The sequence below is a fragment of the Phaseolus vulgaris genome, chromosome 2 (genome assembly GCF_000499845.2).
Source record: "Phaseolus vulgaris cultivar G19833 chromosome 2, P. vulgaris v2.0, whole genome shotgun sequence".
Lineage (NCBI taxonomy): Eukaryota > Viridiplantae > Streptophyta > Magnoliopsida > Fabales > Fabaceae > Phaseolus > Phaseolus vulgaris.
Window position 1 is genome coordinate 20,057,894 of NC_023758.2, and position 20,565 is coordinate 20,078,458.

Genomic DNA, 20,565 nt, shown 5'->3' on the forward strand with positions numbered 1-20,565 from the left:
TACAACGGATACCAATATCCGGAAGTGTCTTATGCATACTGGATATTCATATCTGGAATTGTCTTAAGATTACCGAATTTTAATATCCGGAATAGTTAAATTGTTCCATTTTTGCCTTATGGATTTATTTATCCGGAAGCTAAGTGTTATTTTTGTTTTAAGCAGCCAAATGGAGACAGCAAACATATACATGGGGATTTAAGGGGAGATTGATGTGTGGGATGAATTAGATGATGTTGATCTGGAGCAGTAAAAGGTGGTCAAAGGTGGATGGTTGAATTAATTTGTGGTTCTCACAATCATGATTTGGAAGAGAAAATGGTGGGTCATCCGTATGCTGGGAGGTTAAGTGTATAGGAAAAGGTTATGGTTGAGGATATGACTAAAACTTCAGTGAAACCAAGAAATATTTTACTAACCATGAAAGAGAGAAATGAGAAGAATGTGACTACCATAAAGCAAGTTTATAATGCAATGACTACTCACCGAAGATCACAACGAAGTCACATAACAAAAATGCAACGGATCATGTTGTTACTGGAGCGAGACAGGTACGTGCATTGGTGTAGGTGTGATGCGGTGTCGAATGTGTTGGGTCTATTAGTGTCTAAGTTCAAGAGGGGAGGGGTGAATTGAGCTTATAAATTTTTTGAAAATACAAACAATTTTCAGTATATCAGAGACAAATGAACAGATTGTTTTTCAAGGAAACAGATTGATTCTTCATAACAGTCTTAGCACAATTTGAATTTGTTCAGATTAAAATTGCAATCAACAGAGAGGTGTCACAGAACAGCACCTTATAATATCTAAGAGATAGATGTTGTTTACCCTTTTTCCAGTGAACAACACCTTACGAGAAATTTCATTTGAAATTGTACAAGTATTGGCTTCGAAATTGACCTTGTATCCCTTGTCACACAGCTGGCTAATGCTTAGAAGACTATGTTTTAGCCCTTCAACATACAGTACATTCTCAATAGTGATTGAATCTTTAGTACCAACATCTCCTCTTCCAAGGATTTTTCCTCTATTGTTGTCCCCATATGTGACATGCCCTTCAGCTTTGGGTCACATCACCAGTCATGTGCTTTGAGCAGCCACTATCCAGGTACCACTGGTTTTTCCTGCTGTTTTTTGAATCAGAGTTCAATTCTTCATTATTCACCATAAAGCACAGATTTGCTTCCTCACTTTCGGTTGAGGAGTCACTAGATGAGGATACATTATTTTCTTCCCATGAGATGTATGCTCTTTTGCCTTTGCTTCTTTCACTCTTCTTGCTTGCTGATTTTTCTTTGTTTTGATTGTTTGGACAATCAGCCTTTATATGACTTGGTTTACCACATCCAAAACAAGAGTAATTTGAAGAATTTGAATCATTGGATTTAGAGTACCTCTTTCTTTGTTGAGTTCTGTCACGGTTTTTCTTTCTAAGAAACCTACTGAATTTTCTGGTGAGCAGACTCACAATCTCATCATGTTCAGGATCAACTTCTTCCTCACTTGTATCATGTTCCATGGTAGTTTTCAGAGCAATTCCTTTGGCCTTCTTCTCCACAGTTTCTTGTTCTTTCAATCTTTTCAGCTCTATTTCATGCTCTATCCGCTTTCCAAAAAGTGCAACAGTGGACATCTTGGATAAATCTCTAGATTCTGAGATTGTTGTTACCTTAGGCTGCCAGCTCCTATCAAGGCATTTTAGCACCTTTATGTTGAGCTCTTCCTTGTCAAAGACTTTACCAAGGCCAGTGAGGTGATTTACAATATGTGTAAATCGTTTTTGCTCATCTGCAATACTTTCTTCTGATTGCATTTTGAACAGCTCGTACTCCTGAATTAGTGAGTGCTTCCTTGCCCGTTTCACATCATCAGTCCCTTCATGAGTTACCTCTAGTACCTCCCACATCTCCTTAGCTGAGTTACATTGAGAGACTCTAAAGAACTCATCCATATTCAGTGCTGAGGTGATGATATTCTTGGCTAAGGAGTCATATTGGGCCTTCTTCTTCTCGGTTTCACTCCATTCAGACCAAGGCTTCTTTATTGTTTCATCTTTGACAACCTGCATAGGTATAAAAGGTCCACTGACCACTGCATCCTAGATTCCCATGTCAATAGACTCCATAAAGATCTTCATTCTGATTTTCCAGAAAGCATAGTTAACACCACCAAACATAGGAGGTCTATTAATAGACGCACCTTCAGCAAAAGGCATTTTAAACTCAGACATCATGCATACACTTGAGCAAAATACAAGCCCTAGCTCTTGATACCAATTGTTTGGTCTATTAGTGTCTAAGTTCAAGAGGGGAGGGGTGAATTGAGTTTATAAAATTTTTGCAAATACAAACAATTTTCAGTATATCAGAGACAAATGAACAGATTGTTTTTCAAGGAAACAGATTGATTCTTCAGAACAGTCTTAGCACAATTTGAATTTGTTCAGATTAAAATTGCAATCAACAGAGAGGTGTCACAGAATCAGATTGATTAGATTTTATGAGTTTGAAGAATACAGCTATGCCAAGAAATCAACCATGTTCATCCAACACAAGGTTTTAAAGAGAATGAATCTTTCTCAGGTTTTAATGAATAGACTATTTGTTCACAGACCAATTAAAACTTCATATACAACTACCTTGTTTGTGATTAGAGAACTTTAACAGATCAGGAAGAACAGTTTTTATTAAACCCAGAATTAACAGATTCAATTTCAAAAGAACAGATTTAGTTCTTGACAGAATTAAGCAAAACCAGAAACGAGTGCAGGGATGAGAGGAAAAGACAAGCAAGTTTTTATACTGGTTCACTCATACAGAGCTACATCCAGTTTCGCCTTACTCCAAGGTGGAATCCACTAAAAACAGTATCAATCACTTACAAACACAACAGTTCTTGAACACTACAAGAACAATACAACCAATGCTGAAAAACCCTATTTCAGCACACCTTGCACTCCAAGAAACCCTATCAAGGAATGACTAACACTTACACCTTTACAAACCAGAATAAAGGAAAGATAACACCTGAAAAGAAGATGCAAGAACTCAAAACCAGTAGTTCAACTTTGCTGCAGAACTGCACCAGCACCTTCACCGAGATCAAAGTTTTCCTAGAACAAGCACACTTGAAAATCCCTTTTGGAAAACCTTTCAAAAAAACTTTTCAATCCTTCTTCTCACATAGAAAGTGTTTAATCTCTGTCAAAAACGTAATTGCTCAGCATCCTTTCATGTGAGAGAGACTTTTCTTTATATAGAAAACAGTTTCTAACTTCTTTTCAAAAAACAGTTGAAAAGCTGTTATTAAAACAACAGATTCAGTTTTAAACTGAACAAATTTATTTTATGAAAACTGCCAACTCAGCTAACTGGAATAATTGTCTGAGTTGTACCTTTGGTGCCCTAACTAACTTTGGAAAATCCTTTCAGCAAACCAAAGAATAAACTTGTTCTTTTACAGAGAAACAGATTTATTTTTGTGCAGAGTCCTGATTTTTGAAGAAACCTCTAGAAAGCTTTTGGAAAAACTTCTAACCACTTCATGTGCTTATTCTAGGCTTGGTTAGGCATCTAAGATAGAGCATGTAGCAAAAGGCAACCTTACACAAACACAAACCTAAATACAAGATCATCTAAACCTATTACAAACATAAAAGCAAACTAGTTATTTTCTACATCCAACACACACTAAAACTAAGTAGAGAAGAAGCTTCATCCATCTTCAACAGAATGTTGTGCAAGATATCTTTTGGACACATCCAGATTCTGTAAAGCTAGTGAACTCATTTAATATTGTCATATTAATGGATAGTACGTACAAGACGAACAAGTATAGAATGTCGTTACTTGAGGTTGTTGGTATTACGTCAACTGGTTTGACATTTTCCGTTGCATTTTGTTTACTAGCAGCAGAAAAGGAAAATAATTTTTTGTGGGCCCTTGACAGACTTAAAGGTTTGTTTTTTAGAGTTGATTCATACCCTAGGGTGGTAGTATGTGATAGAGATATTGCCTTAATGAATGCAATCAGAATCGTTTTTCTTGAAGCTTATAATTTGCTTTGTCGATTTCACATTGATAAAAATGTGAAAACAAAATGTAAAATGTTGGTGCATCCAAGAGAGGCATGGGATCAAGTAATGGAAGTGTGGGGATCTATTGTGGATTGTGGTATTGTTGAGGCATTTGAAGACCGTGTCAATGCTCTTGAAGCTGTTTGTTCTCCATGGCCTATATTTGTTGATTATGTGATGACTACATGGTTACGTCCACATAAAGAAAAAATTGTGAAGGCATGGACAAATAAGGTCATGCACTTAGGAAACACAACAAGTAATAGAGTTGAGGCGACACACTAGAGCCTAAAGAGAGTTCTTCAGAATTCCATGGGAGATTTATGTTTCTGTTGGGATTCGATCAATAAGATGATTATTTTACAACATAATGCAATCAAAGCTTCATTCCAAAAGAGTTTGCATGTGGTCAGATATCGGTTTAAGGTTACAACTTACAAAAAGTTGTTTGGTGAAGTGTCAAAATATGCTTTGAACCTTATTTTGGAAGAGCTTGATAGGGTTAAATAAGTGGGGTTTACTAAAAAAAGGTGTGGAAGTAGTCTTACATCTACTCATGGTCTTCCTTGTGCGTGTCAATTGGCTTTGTTTGGTGTGGGTAGCATACCACTTAAATCGGTACATGTGATGTGGACTCGTTTAAGCTTTGAAGATATTGCAACTGAACAATGTTCATCCGAGTTGTCAATTGATAAAGAGTTTGAGGTGATCGTGAAGCGGTTCAAAGAGTTGGACGTTGCAGGTAAGTTTACATAAAAAGTAAATTGCAGGAGATTGCCTTTCCAGAGAAGACATCTATTTACGCACCCAATGATAAGGTCAAAACAAAAGGTGTTGTAAAGATGACACGTCCTACCAAATTCATGAGATCAACTAAGCGAATCCCTTCTTATTTTGAACATATGGATTTATTACACTCACAACATGATAGTTGTGCAAGTAAAAAATCTAATGAAGGAATCTTACCAGAAGTTGTACCACCAAAATCTATTCCTTTCCTTTATCAGTTCCCTGTGGGGTATCATCCATACATTCTTGATGTTGTCGATGTTAAGGCTGATGGTCATTGTGGGCACTGTGTTGTTGCTGCCGAATTGGGCATGGGAGAGGAGTCATGGGCTATTGTTCGAATGAATTTGTTAAAACAACTAAGTGAATGGAGACAAGAATATGTTGAACTGTTTGGTGCTGATGAAAGATATGAATACTTAAAGAAGTCACTTCTAATTGACCACATGTCTATGGTACGAACCACTAACATCCTTTTCCCTGTAATTTGCATTTCTTCATTTAACTTTGTTCCTCAATTGTACTTGCAGGCAGAAACAGATAAGTGGATGACAATTCCAGACATGGGATACGCTATTGCAAATCGGTATAATGTCATTCTTGTTTCTTTGTCCATGGTACAATCATTGAGTATTTTTCCTTTACGGACACAACCACCAACTAACTTTCGTCATCACCGAATCATTGCAATTGGTCATGTCCACGGAAATCATTTTGTCCAGGTATAATCTAAACAAATAAAAAAGTTACCCACAGTACTAAATTACAATTTATGTAACTTATGTTTATTACCTTTATAGGTGAAGCTCAAAGATGGCTGTCAAATTCCACCTACGGATATATTGTGGGCATCGCATTGCAAGTTTATACACAACTAATGTCGATTAGACGATACTTGTAAATGTAAACATTTGTAATGTATGTGTTGACAACATTTGTAATGCATTTAATCGCTTATAGAACCATTATGGATGCCAAAACCAAAATTGATTTCCTCTGTACGGATTCCTATATCCGCAAGTCATGAAGCTACCTACGGATGAAAATATCTGGAAGGCATGGAATGTGCTACAGATGAAAATATCCGGAAGGCATGGAATGTGCTACGGATTAAAATATCCAGAAGGCATGAAATGTGTTACGGATGAAAATATATGGAAGACATGGAATGTGCTACGGATTAATATATCCGGAAGGCATGGAATGTGCTACGGATTAAAATATCCAGAAGGCATGGAATCTGCTATGGATGAAAATATCCAAAAGTCATAAATAAGCCTACGAATGGCCACATCCGGAACTGTCTTTCGATTTCGTTAACATCAATTTTTAAAGAGTGAATAACTGAATATCTATCCCAAAGCACAGTAAATAGCAATACTAAAATCCAAATTCAATAATATAGATAAGGTTCAAACATCGTCACGCAAAAAAATATTACATAAAAAAAAATCCTAATAAATTATTCAATATACATTATCATTATCCTAAAAACATTATCAGTCATTCCTACGTGAATGTCTCCTGACATATACAACTCTATCATCAGTCGCTCATCGTGCTAACATAATGGTTGCTTGTATGCTTTCTCAAACAACGTTGCCCTCCATGACATCAACATCATTATGTAATGGTTGCAATGTCTTTACGGCAAATACCCTACAAACATGAATGTCATAATATTAGAAAAAGATAACATAAATTAATACGTTAATAATGTTACAACCATACTAGTACAGGATGTTCAGGATGTGACTCCTTAGGATGACTTGGCATTGCTCCGTGGCCAGGTGCATGTAAGGGTACTAATACAGGACGCTCATCCTCCTCCGCATTAATGACATATGGATGTGACACAGATCGAAATCAAGACAAGTACTTTTCAACGCAGGATAAGGTGCTATGGTCATATCATTTATGACATAGTCATTGAAATGTAACCATCGACGGTCAATTTCATGTGTATCCGGATCACCATGTCTAAGTACAGATGGGATGCGAGGGATGATCTGTGTATATCCATACTGACGCAGAACACTCTCTGGCATATGCAATTGTGTCAAATTTCCAAGTCTTAAATAACCAGAGAATAAGGAAATCCACTCGAATTGACGTTCTTCCCTGTGCTCGTCATATGGACAGAATGCAAACTGGTGACAATGCATCTAACTGCGATTGAACAACAATTGAAGTTCCTTTTCCTGCATCATACATCATACATCGATGTTCGTCTCAGTATACAATGCTTGCAAACGTATCATCCCTATAGAGAGGAAGTGCTAATAAATTCACCCCTGCAACAATGTGGCATAACCAGCTAATTACTTAGTTTTTGCATAACTACAGTCTCCTAGTTGCTCATACATGTGAGTTAATGCAGCTGTCTCCCAAGAATATCCCTTGGTCAGCCTCAAATCAATGAAAAAAGCCAAGATAAAAGACATTAACTGATGTAGCACTCTTGTCGGCGAAGATAGTGCAACCGACAAGGTGAAGTAAGTAAGCTCTGATAGCCACAATCCACTGCCTCCTTGAGCATGCATCTTCGTAGACATCTCTTAACCAACTTAGGCGCATATTAGCTCCCCGGTAGTGTTTTGTTTCTTCGGATGCAACTCCACGATCAACACGGATGGATTCTACCAATAAATCATTCACTGAATCTGCATCCAAGGTTTCCTGCATGTAAAATTGACCCACAATGGGTAAATGCAACAAATTTGGCATATCATCAAGACTGATGGTCATCTCCCCAACTGGTAAATGAAAGTTGTTTGTCTCAGCATGCCACCTCTCTACAAAAGCACACAGTAGTCCTCAGTCTATATTCTCATAACTGGCATGAACCAGACCACCTAAGCTAGATATTTCTACAACAGCCTGTATGCGCTCATGAGGTGCTCCTAACTTATTTATCTTCCTCCTATGTGAAAAGACCTTAAGTTCATCACAATCCTACAATAATGAACATACATCATCAATAAATACATACATACCAAATACAAGAAATTAATTTTCAATACTTACCACACCATCCCACAATTGTCTGGCTACATGATGTTCATAATTAATTAGTAACGACTTATCCACTGACCCTCTTGGATAACTGTCATCATCAATTTCAACTTCTTCTTCTTCAATATGATATTCAAAGTGTTCATTTTGAACTAAAGTACTAGCACCACCACGTCTTCTTTTCACCGATGCAGTTGGTCGCACACGGTCTAAATTAAAACTTCCTCCACCTCTAGTCCTCACCATCTTACTTTTCATAAAATTGACATTCAATCCAAAAATATAATGGAACACAAATAGTATAAAAAAAATCAAAAATATCATATTGCCAATTTCCAATTGCCCCAACTTCCGGACAAAACCATCCGCAGTTCAAACAATGTATTCTGGATAAAAATATCCGTAGCTCAAACCATCAATTCCAAATAAATATATCCTGTATCTAAAGTTGAATTCTGGATAAATATATTCGATAGGCACAAATGAGTTCTGGATGAATATATCCGTAGACATACATGAATTCCGAATACATAGATCTGCAACACTTACCTTGTCTTCTCCGACGATGTTTCCTTCTCCAACATCCGCTCCTGGGTTTCGCTGCCTCAGAGGTCCTGCTTTACCTGCGACGGTGGTGCTCCTACGACGGTGCTACCTGCGACGGTGGTTGTGACGGACGAAGATGAGTGTTCCGTCATAAGGTTCATTGCGAAAACGAAGAAGAAAAAACATTGGGTGCATGTATTGGGTGCAAATCTCACACTAACCTAATATCAAGTTCCTTAAGGGCAGTTTAGTCTTTTCCTATTTACAATTGGGTGTCAATTCAAAATGATTAGGTGGAGAAAGAATCAGCCAAAGTTTTCTAATACATTTATTAAGAAAAGTGAGCTATATTAACCAGTTATTCCTTTAAGAACAATATAAAATCGTATATACATTAAACTTGAATTCCTTGAAAAACGTTTTAAACTTGAGAAGCCAATATCCACTATAATATCCCTGGTTGCTTTTCCATGAAAATGTGACTACTAATTTCTTAAAATAAAATAAAGATGGGGAAAAGAGGTTAAGTTTAGGAAATCTTAAACCTTTTATTAAGAAAAAAAAAGTAGAATTCTTGCACTCATTTAACTCATACATACATGGATGTCAATTAAACATTTTACTCATGAACTTGTTGTGAAGTATAGTACAAAGACAATAGTTAAACCTGCAACTTGAGAAAACTGGATCCGTCAACAATGTTTTTTAATTTAATAAACACACAAGCAAGACTGTACATTTCTATCTCAATGTAAGCCACTATATTTAAAATTAAAATAAGCATATAAATTATGCATCATGCCCCTGAAAAAAGATTCAAAATCACAAAGATTAAACATTGTCAATACTCCAATGGAAACATAAATATAGTACTTTCCACATTTAAGATGAAGGTTTCTCGGCTCTCACTTTGCTCATTTTCAAGCTTAATAGGTTACTGTTAAAAAAATACAAGACATTATAACAAAGGCACATCATAACTCACTAGGCATCAACAATTTAACCCTACCCACACAATGACTAACACCTTTTAGAGTATAAATTCATCTAGCGTTATCACAAAATGAAGTTTTATTTGCAAACGAAAATTTCTATTCCATGATGTTAATACAGGAAGAGATTGAAACCTTAATCTATATAAATATAAACCCTAAATCCATCATAGAATGGTGCTTCATATGTTTTATTATGTATTTACAAAGTAATAATTATGCTTGTGCAATAATAGGAAATCATGACGCCATTCACAACAGTTAATGATATTTTGCAAACTGAAGGATCAAAGTGAGAATTTCATAATTTACAATCTTAAGACTAAAATGGGGTGTTTTTATGAAAAGAATGTACCTTAAGTAGCCAATTGGGATTCTAAGGTATCTCAGGTTTCGAATTTGAAAACTAATTTGAGTCTCCTTATTGTTCGCCAGAGTCAAACCAAATAATTTGAGTCTCCTTATTGCTCGCCAGAGTCAAACCAAATGTTTTCTTCTCTGTCTCCAAAAATGCTAGAGTTTGGAAAATTAAAATTGAAATTAGAGAGACTTTGTTGATCTTTTTCAGCAAGTGTACCAAGTCAGAAGTAATAATTTGTCTTTGAAAGACAGGTGTCAACCCATAAGGAACAATTATTTAAAATTCTAATCGTAGCATTCAGTAAGTATAAGAATATATGTTATCTCCTAAACGTCAATGTCTCGCATCTTTAGAAAAAACATTCTTATCAGCAAGAACATATGTTATATAGCAATTGATACATTCTAATCTATGTCTAGCATAAGAACATATCAAGTATTCTCATTTAGGTCAATTTTTTATAAGTACTTTCTAGTCAAGTTCAAGAAACAGGTTCATGAATAAAAATTCAAGCTTTAAGCGCAAAATACAAGATCCAATAATCAAGTTCATGAATATAAAAATTAAAGATTTAAGCACATAATACAAGATCCAATAATCAAGTTCATGAATTAAAATTTCAAGCTTTAAGTATAACATGACAATACCAATATCAAAGAGTAACAAAGATTCATATACAATTACCACCAAAATACATTGGAACTTGAACAAATTACTCTCAATACCAAAGGAAAGAATTAATCACTCATGGTGGCCATTACATGTACCAAAGTCAAAGAAAAAGATCGAAATGTTTCTCCTTGTCAGTTGCCTCTTTTAGGGTTTCCTTCCTTTGGTTTCCCTTTCAGGTCACACCTTTTTCTCTCTTATGCCATTATTTAACCTAATTGGACTTGGGCTAAGTGACATATCGCTCAAGCGAGGAATAAAAACAGAAAATCCATATTCTCTGAAACAACCTCTAATCCTTTGCTCTATCTTTCCTTAAATCCCTAAAAATAACACAAATTTGGGATTAAATAATTTCATTAATCTCATAACTTCAAAATATATTATTAGATTCAAATTTCTCAAATTGAGGTTGAATTATAACTTTACCAATGACTAAAATCCATAAGTGCCTAGCTTCATAAAGTCTCACTAAATTATGACACTTATCATACTTCACGCTCATAGTATGTGTTTATGAATGTGCCAAGTGAGGGTTCAAAGAAAGAAATGAAAGGGTTTCGAAAGAGAAGAAACAAACAGAACCTTGGATTCCAGAGAGTTCAAAGAAATGAGAGGGTTCAAGGGTTTTAAAATACAATGTTTGACAAAATTATTTCTCTAACATCCATGTCCCAAAAAATGTGGTTTATAGTGATTTATAGGTCATATTTGTAAAAGTTTTTCCTTTTCCACTTTTAGGCCACATTTATATGTATGTGGCCACTTTTAGGCCACAATTTTATTGTTTAGCCCACACATTCTAAGACATCACTTAAAAAATATGGAATAAATAAACAATGGTTTTACAAATGTGGTATTTGGTAGTCCTTAAACCACACTTGTAAAATCATTGCATCTTCTATGTTTAGGAAATGATTATATAAGTGTGACCTAGTTCAATGTTGTCTAAAACAAATAGCATTGAACAACTTTAGCTTGTTTGAAGATTTTCCTTGTATCAGAATTTGTATTTAAACACTTTTGGAATTTAGAATGACTAGGAATATTTTGACAATTTAATAGAGAGAATATATCTTTGTTAGGGTTATTCCCTCCATCTTGCGATCTTATTAGGAATTCTCCCTCTTGTGATAATCATCCTTAGGCTTATCAAATCTTGTTTGTGGTGCCTCTCTTTCTCCAGGTTTTCATTGTTAATGTTTTAATTGATTCCATTTTGTAACCCTAAATTCCTAATTCTAGTGTTAGTTCTTATTTGGAAACATATCAACAACAAAAATGAGCGAGTTGTTGATGCAAAACAATTTTAACTCATTCACCGTGTGATCGTTGATATGACACAAACTTTTATGTATCTTCTTGGCAGATGAAGGAAACAAACATTTTTTGCAACAGATAAGAGACATTAAAAATCTTTTACGAGAAGTACAATGTTAACTTAAGATTATTTTGGTATCGTTTGAGCACAAAAAAGTTTCCCATACATAAAAAAGACTGCACAATTTTATATCGTTTAGGAGACGAAAACTTACGTTTTATATGATATGTTGTGAACACAAATATTGTCTTACAAATGAAGTAAGACAATGTTTTATACTTTGTTGTTTTTCTATGCTTTTCTTCAAAAGAGTTTGTCACACCAACATGTAGTTTGATACTTAAAAAAAAGTTAAAACAAAATTCAATATTTCTCTTGTGATATTTTGTACAGTTTAGTTTATAGTTCAACCTCTAAGGATTAAACACTATATTAAATAATAGAGAAAAAAATTCAACGAGAAAGTTTAACATATCACCCAAAAAAATTTATAGGACTATATCTATCATATAGACAAAATGAAAATAAAATCAACTCATTATAATTTGTGGAATATTATAACTCGTGAAAATATACTTATTATGAAACTTGAAGCATAATACACACAAAAAAGAGTTAGATAATCTTAAGCAAAAGGCCAAGACATATAATAAACTATACACTGTTAAAATCTAAATATAAAAAAAAATTCGCATGTATAAAACGACAAGAGATACCATTAGGATTATACATGAAGATACAAATGATTTAAAGGAAAAATAAGACATGTAGGATGAAGAAGTTAGAAATGATTTTAAAAGATATTAAGTCCCCTAATTGGTCTTTAGAACTTTGGAGCAAAGTAGTCCAAGATGCAACATAACATGAAAATCTTATTGTATCTATCAAAAGTGTGGGAGTCCAAAGTTACAACTATAAATGAAGTTATGAATGTGGAAACCATGACCTTAGATGAAGTTATTAAATCTTTTAAGGTTCACTTGTATTAGTGAAGTTGAATTCCTTTTGATCATGATGACTCTTCTTTCAATTCTGACTTCTCATCTTCGGTATTTGGTTTTTAGGTCTGTGGGAAGTTTACTTGCAAAAGGTTGTTTGACGCTCACATGAGTTATTTTGCAAGTACTTTTGTTTTGGTTGTTGTGCATATAATGATATACTTTTGTTTTGGTTGTTGTGCATATTTATAAGGTCTTATTGTGCTAAAATTAAGATATGGATCGTGATTAACATTTGCATTACCTAATTTTTGTACAGTTTAACTTAGGTTAATTTACTTTTACTTCAATATATTCCTCTTATGATGGTCGATCGATACGAAATAACAATAGATCCTAAGGTCATTCCACCCTCTAACTATACAATTAGAGATGACAAAACAAAATATATCAAATAAAAAAAACTATTGAAATATCAATTTTAATCTCTCAACTATTTATATATCTAGTGTAAGTCATCCACGTTACATATGTGATACAATATGAATACGTGACTCTAAATTAATTTCTAACTTTTCAAAATAAATGTTATTTATTTACTCTAAGGACTTAAAAGAATTACAAATACCTATATAAAACTTCAGTGAAATTAGAACATGAATTTTTGTTATACTTAAACTACAATTAAAGAAATACTTATTTTTAACAACATGAATAAATAAATTTAAATGTTAAAAAATTAAAAAATTCATGGTGAACAGAATGAAAATAAATAAAGTGAAAATTAAACCTTACAATCCAAGAATATATATCTTGGAAACTTTTCGCATAGAATTCAAACTGTCTGAATCTCCGAGATGAATAGCTATACACATTCTCACGTCTCTCTCTCCTCACTCCTCTTCCCTCCCAATGGAAACCCTTCTTTTACATTCCCAGTAAGTGTATTTACTTTGCTATGCTATGCTATGCTATGTTCGTTCTCCTCTATTTCTACGTCTTTTTCTGACTCTATGCTGGTGCAGTCTTTTCGTTGGAACCAAATGGCATTTGGGGTTCGTAAAGCCCCGCGCTTTGTGGTAAGGGCAGGTCCTAAGAAGATACTATTTGGCAAGGAATGCAGAGAGGCCATGCAAGCTGGGATTGATAAACTCGCCGATGCTGTCTCTCTTACCGTTGGACCCAAAGGTATTTCTTGTATATCACTATTGACTGCAGTGACCAATTGGGTCAGTTACATGACTGTTCTTGCGTTTTCAATTTGTTGGACTGCTTAATTACTATCATATTCAGCTGCTTTTCTGCCTCAACAGTGGCCAATACCTAGAATATATGCTGGCAACTCATTAAGGGTGTTTGGGTGAGCATTTGGAAAAACTTCATAATCGACTTTAGACCCAAGAAAGTAATTTCCAAACAAGGGGCTTAACTCGTGAATATGTTTGCATTGATTTTCGCTTATCCAAAATTATGTTGAAATACGAGTTAATGTATTTTTACGTTTGTTCATTCATATGTTTGGTCCAAAATCGATTGAGGCGAAACAACATCAGATTATTTTTGCGTCAGATGAAATTTTTTATTGAGTTTACTGCTATCTTGCTTCTAAATTTAGAATAAAGAATCCAAACATAAATTACATCACTTTGCAATCGTTCAGCCTAACACAAACATTTATTTAGAAATCATTTTAGCTGGTATTTTTACATGTTTTGGTTTATCAAACATGAATTCAAACAAGCAACAAGTGCATGATTTCTTTTGATTGGATTTTGTTGTTGTTTCGTAAACATATAAGTTAATATGAGGAAACACTAACAAGGATCACAATTGCTTTTAATTATCTTTTGGCTGAAAATTGCTTGCTTTTGAATCTCAATATTATGTGGTCATTTGGTTGATTCTGGTCCAGTGATTATTGACTGTTCTTGCTTATATTTCATTCCTAAACATGTAGGACGGAATGTTATTCTTTCTGAATCTGGAAACCTTAAAGTGATTAATGATGGTGTTACAATTGCTCGATCCATTGAGCTTTCAGATGCAATTGAGAATGCAGGTGCCGTCCTAATTCAAGAGGTTGATCATAGTTGTTATTTTACCACATGTTAAGTGGATAAAATTTGAAACAAAAGTAACCAGAGATGTATTTATGTTTTTAGTTTTCATGCTTGTAGGTTGCAAGTAGAATGAACGAGTTGGCTGGTGATGGTACTAGCACTGCAATTATTTTGGCTCGTGCCATGATTAAATCTGGACTATTAGCAGTTTCTTTTGGAGCTAATCCTATTTCTTTGAAGAAGGGGATGGACAAGACTGTAAAGGAGCTGGTCAAGTTCTTGAAGGAGAGAAGTGTTCCTGTTGAAGGGAGGGAGCATATCAAAGGTCTTTGCTTCTGCTTGTTTCAGTTTTGTCAAATTAAGGGTTATCTTCACAAGAAAATATTGAAGATATTTCTTCTCTTTTGCAGCTGTGGCATCAATTTCTGCTGGCAATGATGAGTATGTTGGCAACTTGATTGCTGATGCTATGGGGAAGATTGGTCCGGATGGGGTGATCTCTATTGAGTCCTCCTCAACATCTGAAACCTCTGTGATAATTGAAGAAGGGATGAAGGTATGGACAATTCGAAATTGTGGGTTTAGGCGTAGAGGAAGGAGATTAAGAGAAAATACACTTTGAGTAATAATAATAATAATATATTGATTACTGTAATGTATTACAACGTCATAATATGTTCTTAAAGCTAGAGCACCAATTTTACTCCTAACTAATTAGGGAAGCAAATCATGAGATAGTGAAATATGGTAATCGATTTTAAGAGATAATGGGGAAAAAAGAAACTAATCTTAAAGGATAGTCTAATATACTCTAAAAATAAGATATTTTTACATATTCTAACAAATAATATTACTCAATAACCAGTGTCAGCTCTTCTTCTTGTTCGGATGTGCACAATCCTTGTGTTTCTACCCTATTACAGTTGTTGTTTGTCTTTTATGTACAGATTGATAAGGGTTACATGTCTCCTCACTTCATTACAAACCAGGAAAAGTCCATTGTAGAGTTTGATTGGGCTAAAGTTTTGGTAACTGATCAAAAGATTTCGAGTGTCAAAGAAATAGTCCCATTGCTAGAAAAGGCTATGCAGTTGAGTGTTCCACTCTTAATTATTGCAGAGGATATCACAAGGCAAGTGCTGGAAACACTAGTAGTGAACAAAATGCAAGGATTACTAAGAGTTGCAGTTGTAAAATGTCCAGGATTTGGAGGTGGAAAGAAAGCTTTGTTACAAGATATTGCACTTATGACTGGTGAGTTCCTACAGGCTTTGATAAGCTTGGTTGATATGTCTGCCAACTTCCTCTATGCTAGGGTTATGCTTCCTATTGAATTTTTCTCTTGAAAAGCCTATGAAATTTGTTTGTGTCAAACAATTTGACAAGGAGAGGAATAATCTCAATATTTTGTTGTTATAATCTCAATATACAAGGTTCCTATTTATACATCTACGAGGGTAAATTCCTTCCTAGAATCATGGGATTCAATCTCTTGAATCATGGATTTCAATCTTCCCTCATTATGCTAATTATACTAATTTATAGGGAATAAATAAGGAAACAATTTTTTTTTTATAATATTCTCAGCTTGTTAGTTAGATCTTGAATTTTTTTTGTAGGTAGTCCCTTAGTGAGAACATCTGCCAAGTGACTTCCCAATGGTACATATGTTGTCTTGACAAGCCCACTATCTAACTTCTCCTTAATGAAGTTTTGGTCCACCTCTATATGCCTCTTTCTACCATGTTGGACAGGATTATAAGTAATGCTCATGGCATATTTGTTATCACAAAACAGTTTCTTGAGACCATTAAAAATGTTTCTTATCCACAACAGCTCACATATCACTTGGGCCATAGATCTATATTCAACTTATGCATTTGACTTTGCCACAACACTTTGTTTCTTACCCCTTCACGTCACCAAATTTCCTCTCAAGAACATACAAAATCCTCCAAATGTACCGACTCCACTACAAAGGTTGCTTGTTTGAGCTAGGCACATGGGCTACATGCACCAATATTGGTGGTGGCGCATGATGGCGTGTGGCGACTTCGTTGGTGATGCAAATGTCAACATTGTGATTTCTAGTGTAGGGTGCTCCTTTCTGGTCCACCACTGACCTCAAAGGGCGACAAAACAGTGGATAGTGGCAACAACAATGGACAAGGGTGGGGATTGTTTACGTGGTAGTGGAAACAAAGTTTCCACGATTAGAAGCTCTAATATCATCTTAGAAAATAAACTTTAAACATAACTCAACCTCATAAAACCGACATTCAAGATGAGGTTTGCATCTATTTTTATACTATAGGTTGGTTGTATCTTTAGACAATGTGAGATCTCCAACACATATTATTCTTAAAGACTTGAGTTACTTATATTATGTGAGATGATGTTAAATTTTGGAGTTCCTTTTTGTGCGTCACATGTGACTCTATCTGTATGAGGATACTTTGAGATTTTGTTTTTCTTAAATATACTCAGGATGTATTTTTTTGTTGCCATATCTTAAAAAGAGTCTTCTGTCCAGCCTCATTTAATCAACAACACTTTTCCAACTCTGGCTGTTTGATCTCTTGTTATTAACATCACAGGTGCTGATTTTCTTTCTGGAGACTTGGGTCTCACACTTGATGGTGTAACATCAGACCAGCTTGGCACTGCACTAAAAGTGACAATAACCAGCAATGCGACAACTATCATTGCTGATCCTAGTACTAAGGCTGAAATTCAGGCCAGAATTTCACAGATAAAGAAAGATCTTAGTGAAACAAATAATGCAAACCTTTCAAGAAAGCTCTCAGAGAGAATTGCAAAACTCTTGGGCGGTGTAGCTGTTATAAAGGTGCCTAATTCTGCTCACCCCTTGTTCTTTACTTTGTTAATGTTTCTTTAATTCCCTTACTCTATCTTATTTTATATATTATTGGATTTTATTGAATCATTGCGTTATTTGCCTTGTATTTCAACTTGCTTTGTTCTTGTAAGTTGTAACTTGAAAAATAGAACAATGGCAATTTGTCACCTATTAGCCTTCTTGATGTGTTTTCTTCAGAAGAGGGATCCTATATAATATTTTACTTCTATACCATTCATTTTATATTTATCTTAACTAGCATATTATCTATTTGATACTTGTCTTCTCTGCAACTAGTTTTTTTTTTCAAGTTAATATAATTTTTTTGTAAGTTAAATCAAATATTACAAACCGTTGTGGCTTGTGACTTGGAACATATTTAAATTCTTGAAACCGACACTCTATGTGGTGGGAGCCACGTGCATTGGGTTGTCATTTTATTCATAATATTTTTTATGAGGATTTCAGAAAATAAAGAATATTAGTAAAAGCAGATTTGAATTGATTTCTTCATTCGGTTAGTGTAGCAAAGTTCCACATTGCCTACCTCAATTACTGGTATCTGTTGGCAACTTGACTTAATGCCAATTGTTTTTAAAATGAAATTTAACAATTAGCTTGGATCCTATAATAGACAATATTACCACATAATCCTTGTATATGTTAAGCATGAATTAGACAAGTAGGACATTCTGTTAATTGCATGGGTCTTACTTCATTTGTTTTCATGCACAATTCTAGATTGCAATTTGTTGCACCGAAAGAAACAGCTGTCCTTAAATTTGCCAAAATACTTTACATTAACATTTTTTTTTCATTCTCAAGTGTTCATTACATAATGCAATAACCATTGTGTAGGTAGGTGCACATACTGAGCTAGAACTTGAAGATAGAAAACTGAGAATTGAGGATGCAAAGAATGCAACATTTGCTGCAATAAGTGAGGGCATTGTTCCTGGAGGGGGTGCCACATATGTCCACCTGCTGGACTTGATACCAACAATAAGGAACTCCATGGAAGATCTAGATGAGCAAATTGGTGCTGATATCGTAGCAAAAGTATGGCTACCTTTATTTACTCAACCGGTTCTCTGTCTTATCTTATATTTCTCCTCATTGATTTTACATTGTAGTGAATGCTCTATGATTATTTTCATGTAAAATGTTTCTTTCCATGAAAAAGACATCAACTTCTAATTAGTTGACTTATGAGTTTTGCATCTTTTGAAATCCAGGAGATTTGTGAGCATTCTTTTCTTAATTTCTTGTTTGGATTGTAATTTTCCGCTTCAACAAATACACCTCATTATTTTAGAAGGAACGTTCACTATTCTTGGAAAAAGAGCACTAGCTAGACAGTGCATATTAGGATTTCCACCATGTTTTCTGACATTTTGGCTATACTTTCTTTGATGAGTCTTAGCTACTTCGAGGAACATACTCTTGAATTATACGAAGCATATTGATTTGCAAGGTTAACATAAAAAGCAAATATTTAACTCTAAAGCAGGTATTGATTATATTAATGTGTCTAAACCTATTAAAAATATGTAGTAGTAGTAGTACTAATGTTTTTACACATATTATAACTACCCAACCCATACATCCCACTCAAGCACATATTCACATAAAAAATGTTGATTTCTTTTTTACTATTTGTCTTTTTAAAAACAGACAACATCCTTTTGAACATGTCTGGAAGGCTTTAACATATGTGGTTACACATGATCGTTGCAGGCACTCATTGAACCTGCAAAATCAATTGCAACAAATGCAGGAATTGATGGAGACATTGTTGTCCAAAAGACTAGAACACATGATTGGAGAACTGGATATAATGCAATGACGGGCATATATGAAGATCTTCTGAATGCTGGAGTAGCAGATCCTAGTCGTGTTGCAAGATGCGCTCTTCAAAGTGCAGTTTCTGTTGCTGGTGTGGTTCTAACTACTCAAGCTATATTGGTGGATAAAATAAAGAAACGCAAGCCACCTGTGCCCTTGCTCCCTGGCATAACTCCCTAAGATGGAGAAAACATTTACAATTTTGCAAACAGAGTTAAATCTTTTACATACCATTGGTTGACTCCAAGCTTGGTTGGTTAATACTCCAGCTGGGGCAAGAATAAGGCTCGTTTCAAGAATAGGAAAGTCAGATGTTCATGCTGCTTGCTCTTGCTTGAGTTATGACTCGATGAAACCCATGTACCATGAATGGTGAAGTGCAAGTACCTTCCACAGGGAATTGATTAGAGTTCTGTTGGGTTTCTTTCTCCATTTACCTATTAATTTTGTGACACCATAGTTGATAATAGTTTTGTTCTAGAAAACTGATAATACGATTTTATCAAGATATTGTAACACCATAATTGATGAGACAAACTTACGGAAGGCTAGTGCGTAACATAATGAAGTAAGTTTCAGACAAATCTTGATGTATTAGTAAATTGTGTTTTCAATTTTATTGGATGGATGAGTAGGTACACCCGCTAATAGATCAGATGTTGAAGCCTTACGAGCTGCGTGGACTCGTGGTTTTGTTTTTTAGTAACAAGTATCAAATCAAATGAAAAACCTTTCTCAAGTTCTTGCTTGTTTCTACAATTTCACAGCTTTCTTCCTTTTTGTCGTAATTCATATTTTGGACTTATTGACATCTCTGTTTGTAGTATACAATTTTATAATGCAAAAATAAACTTCAAAGTAATTTATGTATAAGCTACTTTGTAAAAATGCTATTATATAATATTTTAAAATTTTCATTTCAAGTTGTATATAAGTTAATTTTATCTTATAGAAAAATCAAATTTATTTTTTTATATATTTTTTAGGATTTAAGGTTTAGAGTTTATAAATTAAATTTATTTATTTATTATATTTTTTTAGGATTTATGATTTAGAATTTAAGATTTAGGGTTCTATATAAAATTAACTTT

At 34.4% G+C, this 20,565-nt stretch overlaps 3 protein-coding genes across 4 annotated transcripts; 2 read left to right on the plus strand and 1 right to left on the minus strand.

Annotated features, from left to right (window-relative positions):
- Positions 1 to 3,841: 3,841 nt before the first annotated feature.
- On the plus strand, positions 3,842 to 5,745 carry LOC137809168 (uncharacterized). The gene is made up of 5 exons (XM_068610305.1): positions 3,842 to 4,266; positions 4,609 to 4,820; positions 5,036 to 5,322; positions 5,398 to 5,589; positions 5,668 to 5,745. The coding sequence occupies exons 1-5, from the start codon at positions 3,842 to 3,844 to the stop codon at positions 5,743 to 5,745; spliced, it is 1,194 nt and encodes a 397-aa protein (XP_068466406.1).
- Positions 5,746 to 7,282: 1,537 nt separating this feature from the next.
- LOC137809169 (protein MAIN-LIKE 1-like) lies at positions 7,283 to 8,128 on the minus strand. The gene is made up of 3 exons (XM_068610306.1): positions 7,895 to 8,128; positions 7,705 to 7,822; positions 7,283 to 7,662 (listed from the first exon to the last, which is right to left on the minus strand). Exons 1-3 carry the CDS (start codon positions 8,126 to 8,128, stop codon positions 7,283 to 7,285), a joined length of 732 nt encoding a protein of 243 aa, XP_068466407.1.
- Positions 8,129 to 13,532: 5,404 nt separating this feature from the next.
- On the plus strand, positions 13,533 to 20,058 carry LOC137810872 (chaperonin 60 subunit alpha 2, chloroplastic). 2 transcript variants are annotated; one of them, XM_068612349.1, is made up of 9 exons: positions 13,533 to 13,647; positions 13,735 to 13,897; positions 14,667 to 14,788; positions 14,887 to 15,094; positions 15,180 to 15,325; positions 15,717 to 16,023; positions 17,367 to 17,617; positions 18,488 to 18,688; positions 19,367 to 20,058. In XM_068612349.1, the coding sequence occupies exons 1-9, from the start codon at positions 13,567 to 13,569 to the stop codon at positions 19,652 to 19,654; spliced, it is 1,767 nt and encodes a 588-aa protein (XP_068468450.1). In that variant the 5' UTR covers positions 13,533 to 13,566; the 3' UTR covers positions 19,655 to 20,058. The 2 variants fall into 2 exon arrangements, with proteins under 2 accessions (XP_068468450.1, XP_068468451.1); XM_068612350.1 differs by having other exon boundaries at positions 13,548 to 13,647; positions 14,667 to 14,768.
- The last annotated feature ends 507 nt before the right edge of the window (positions 20,059 to 20,565 follow it).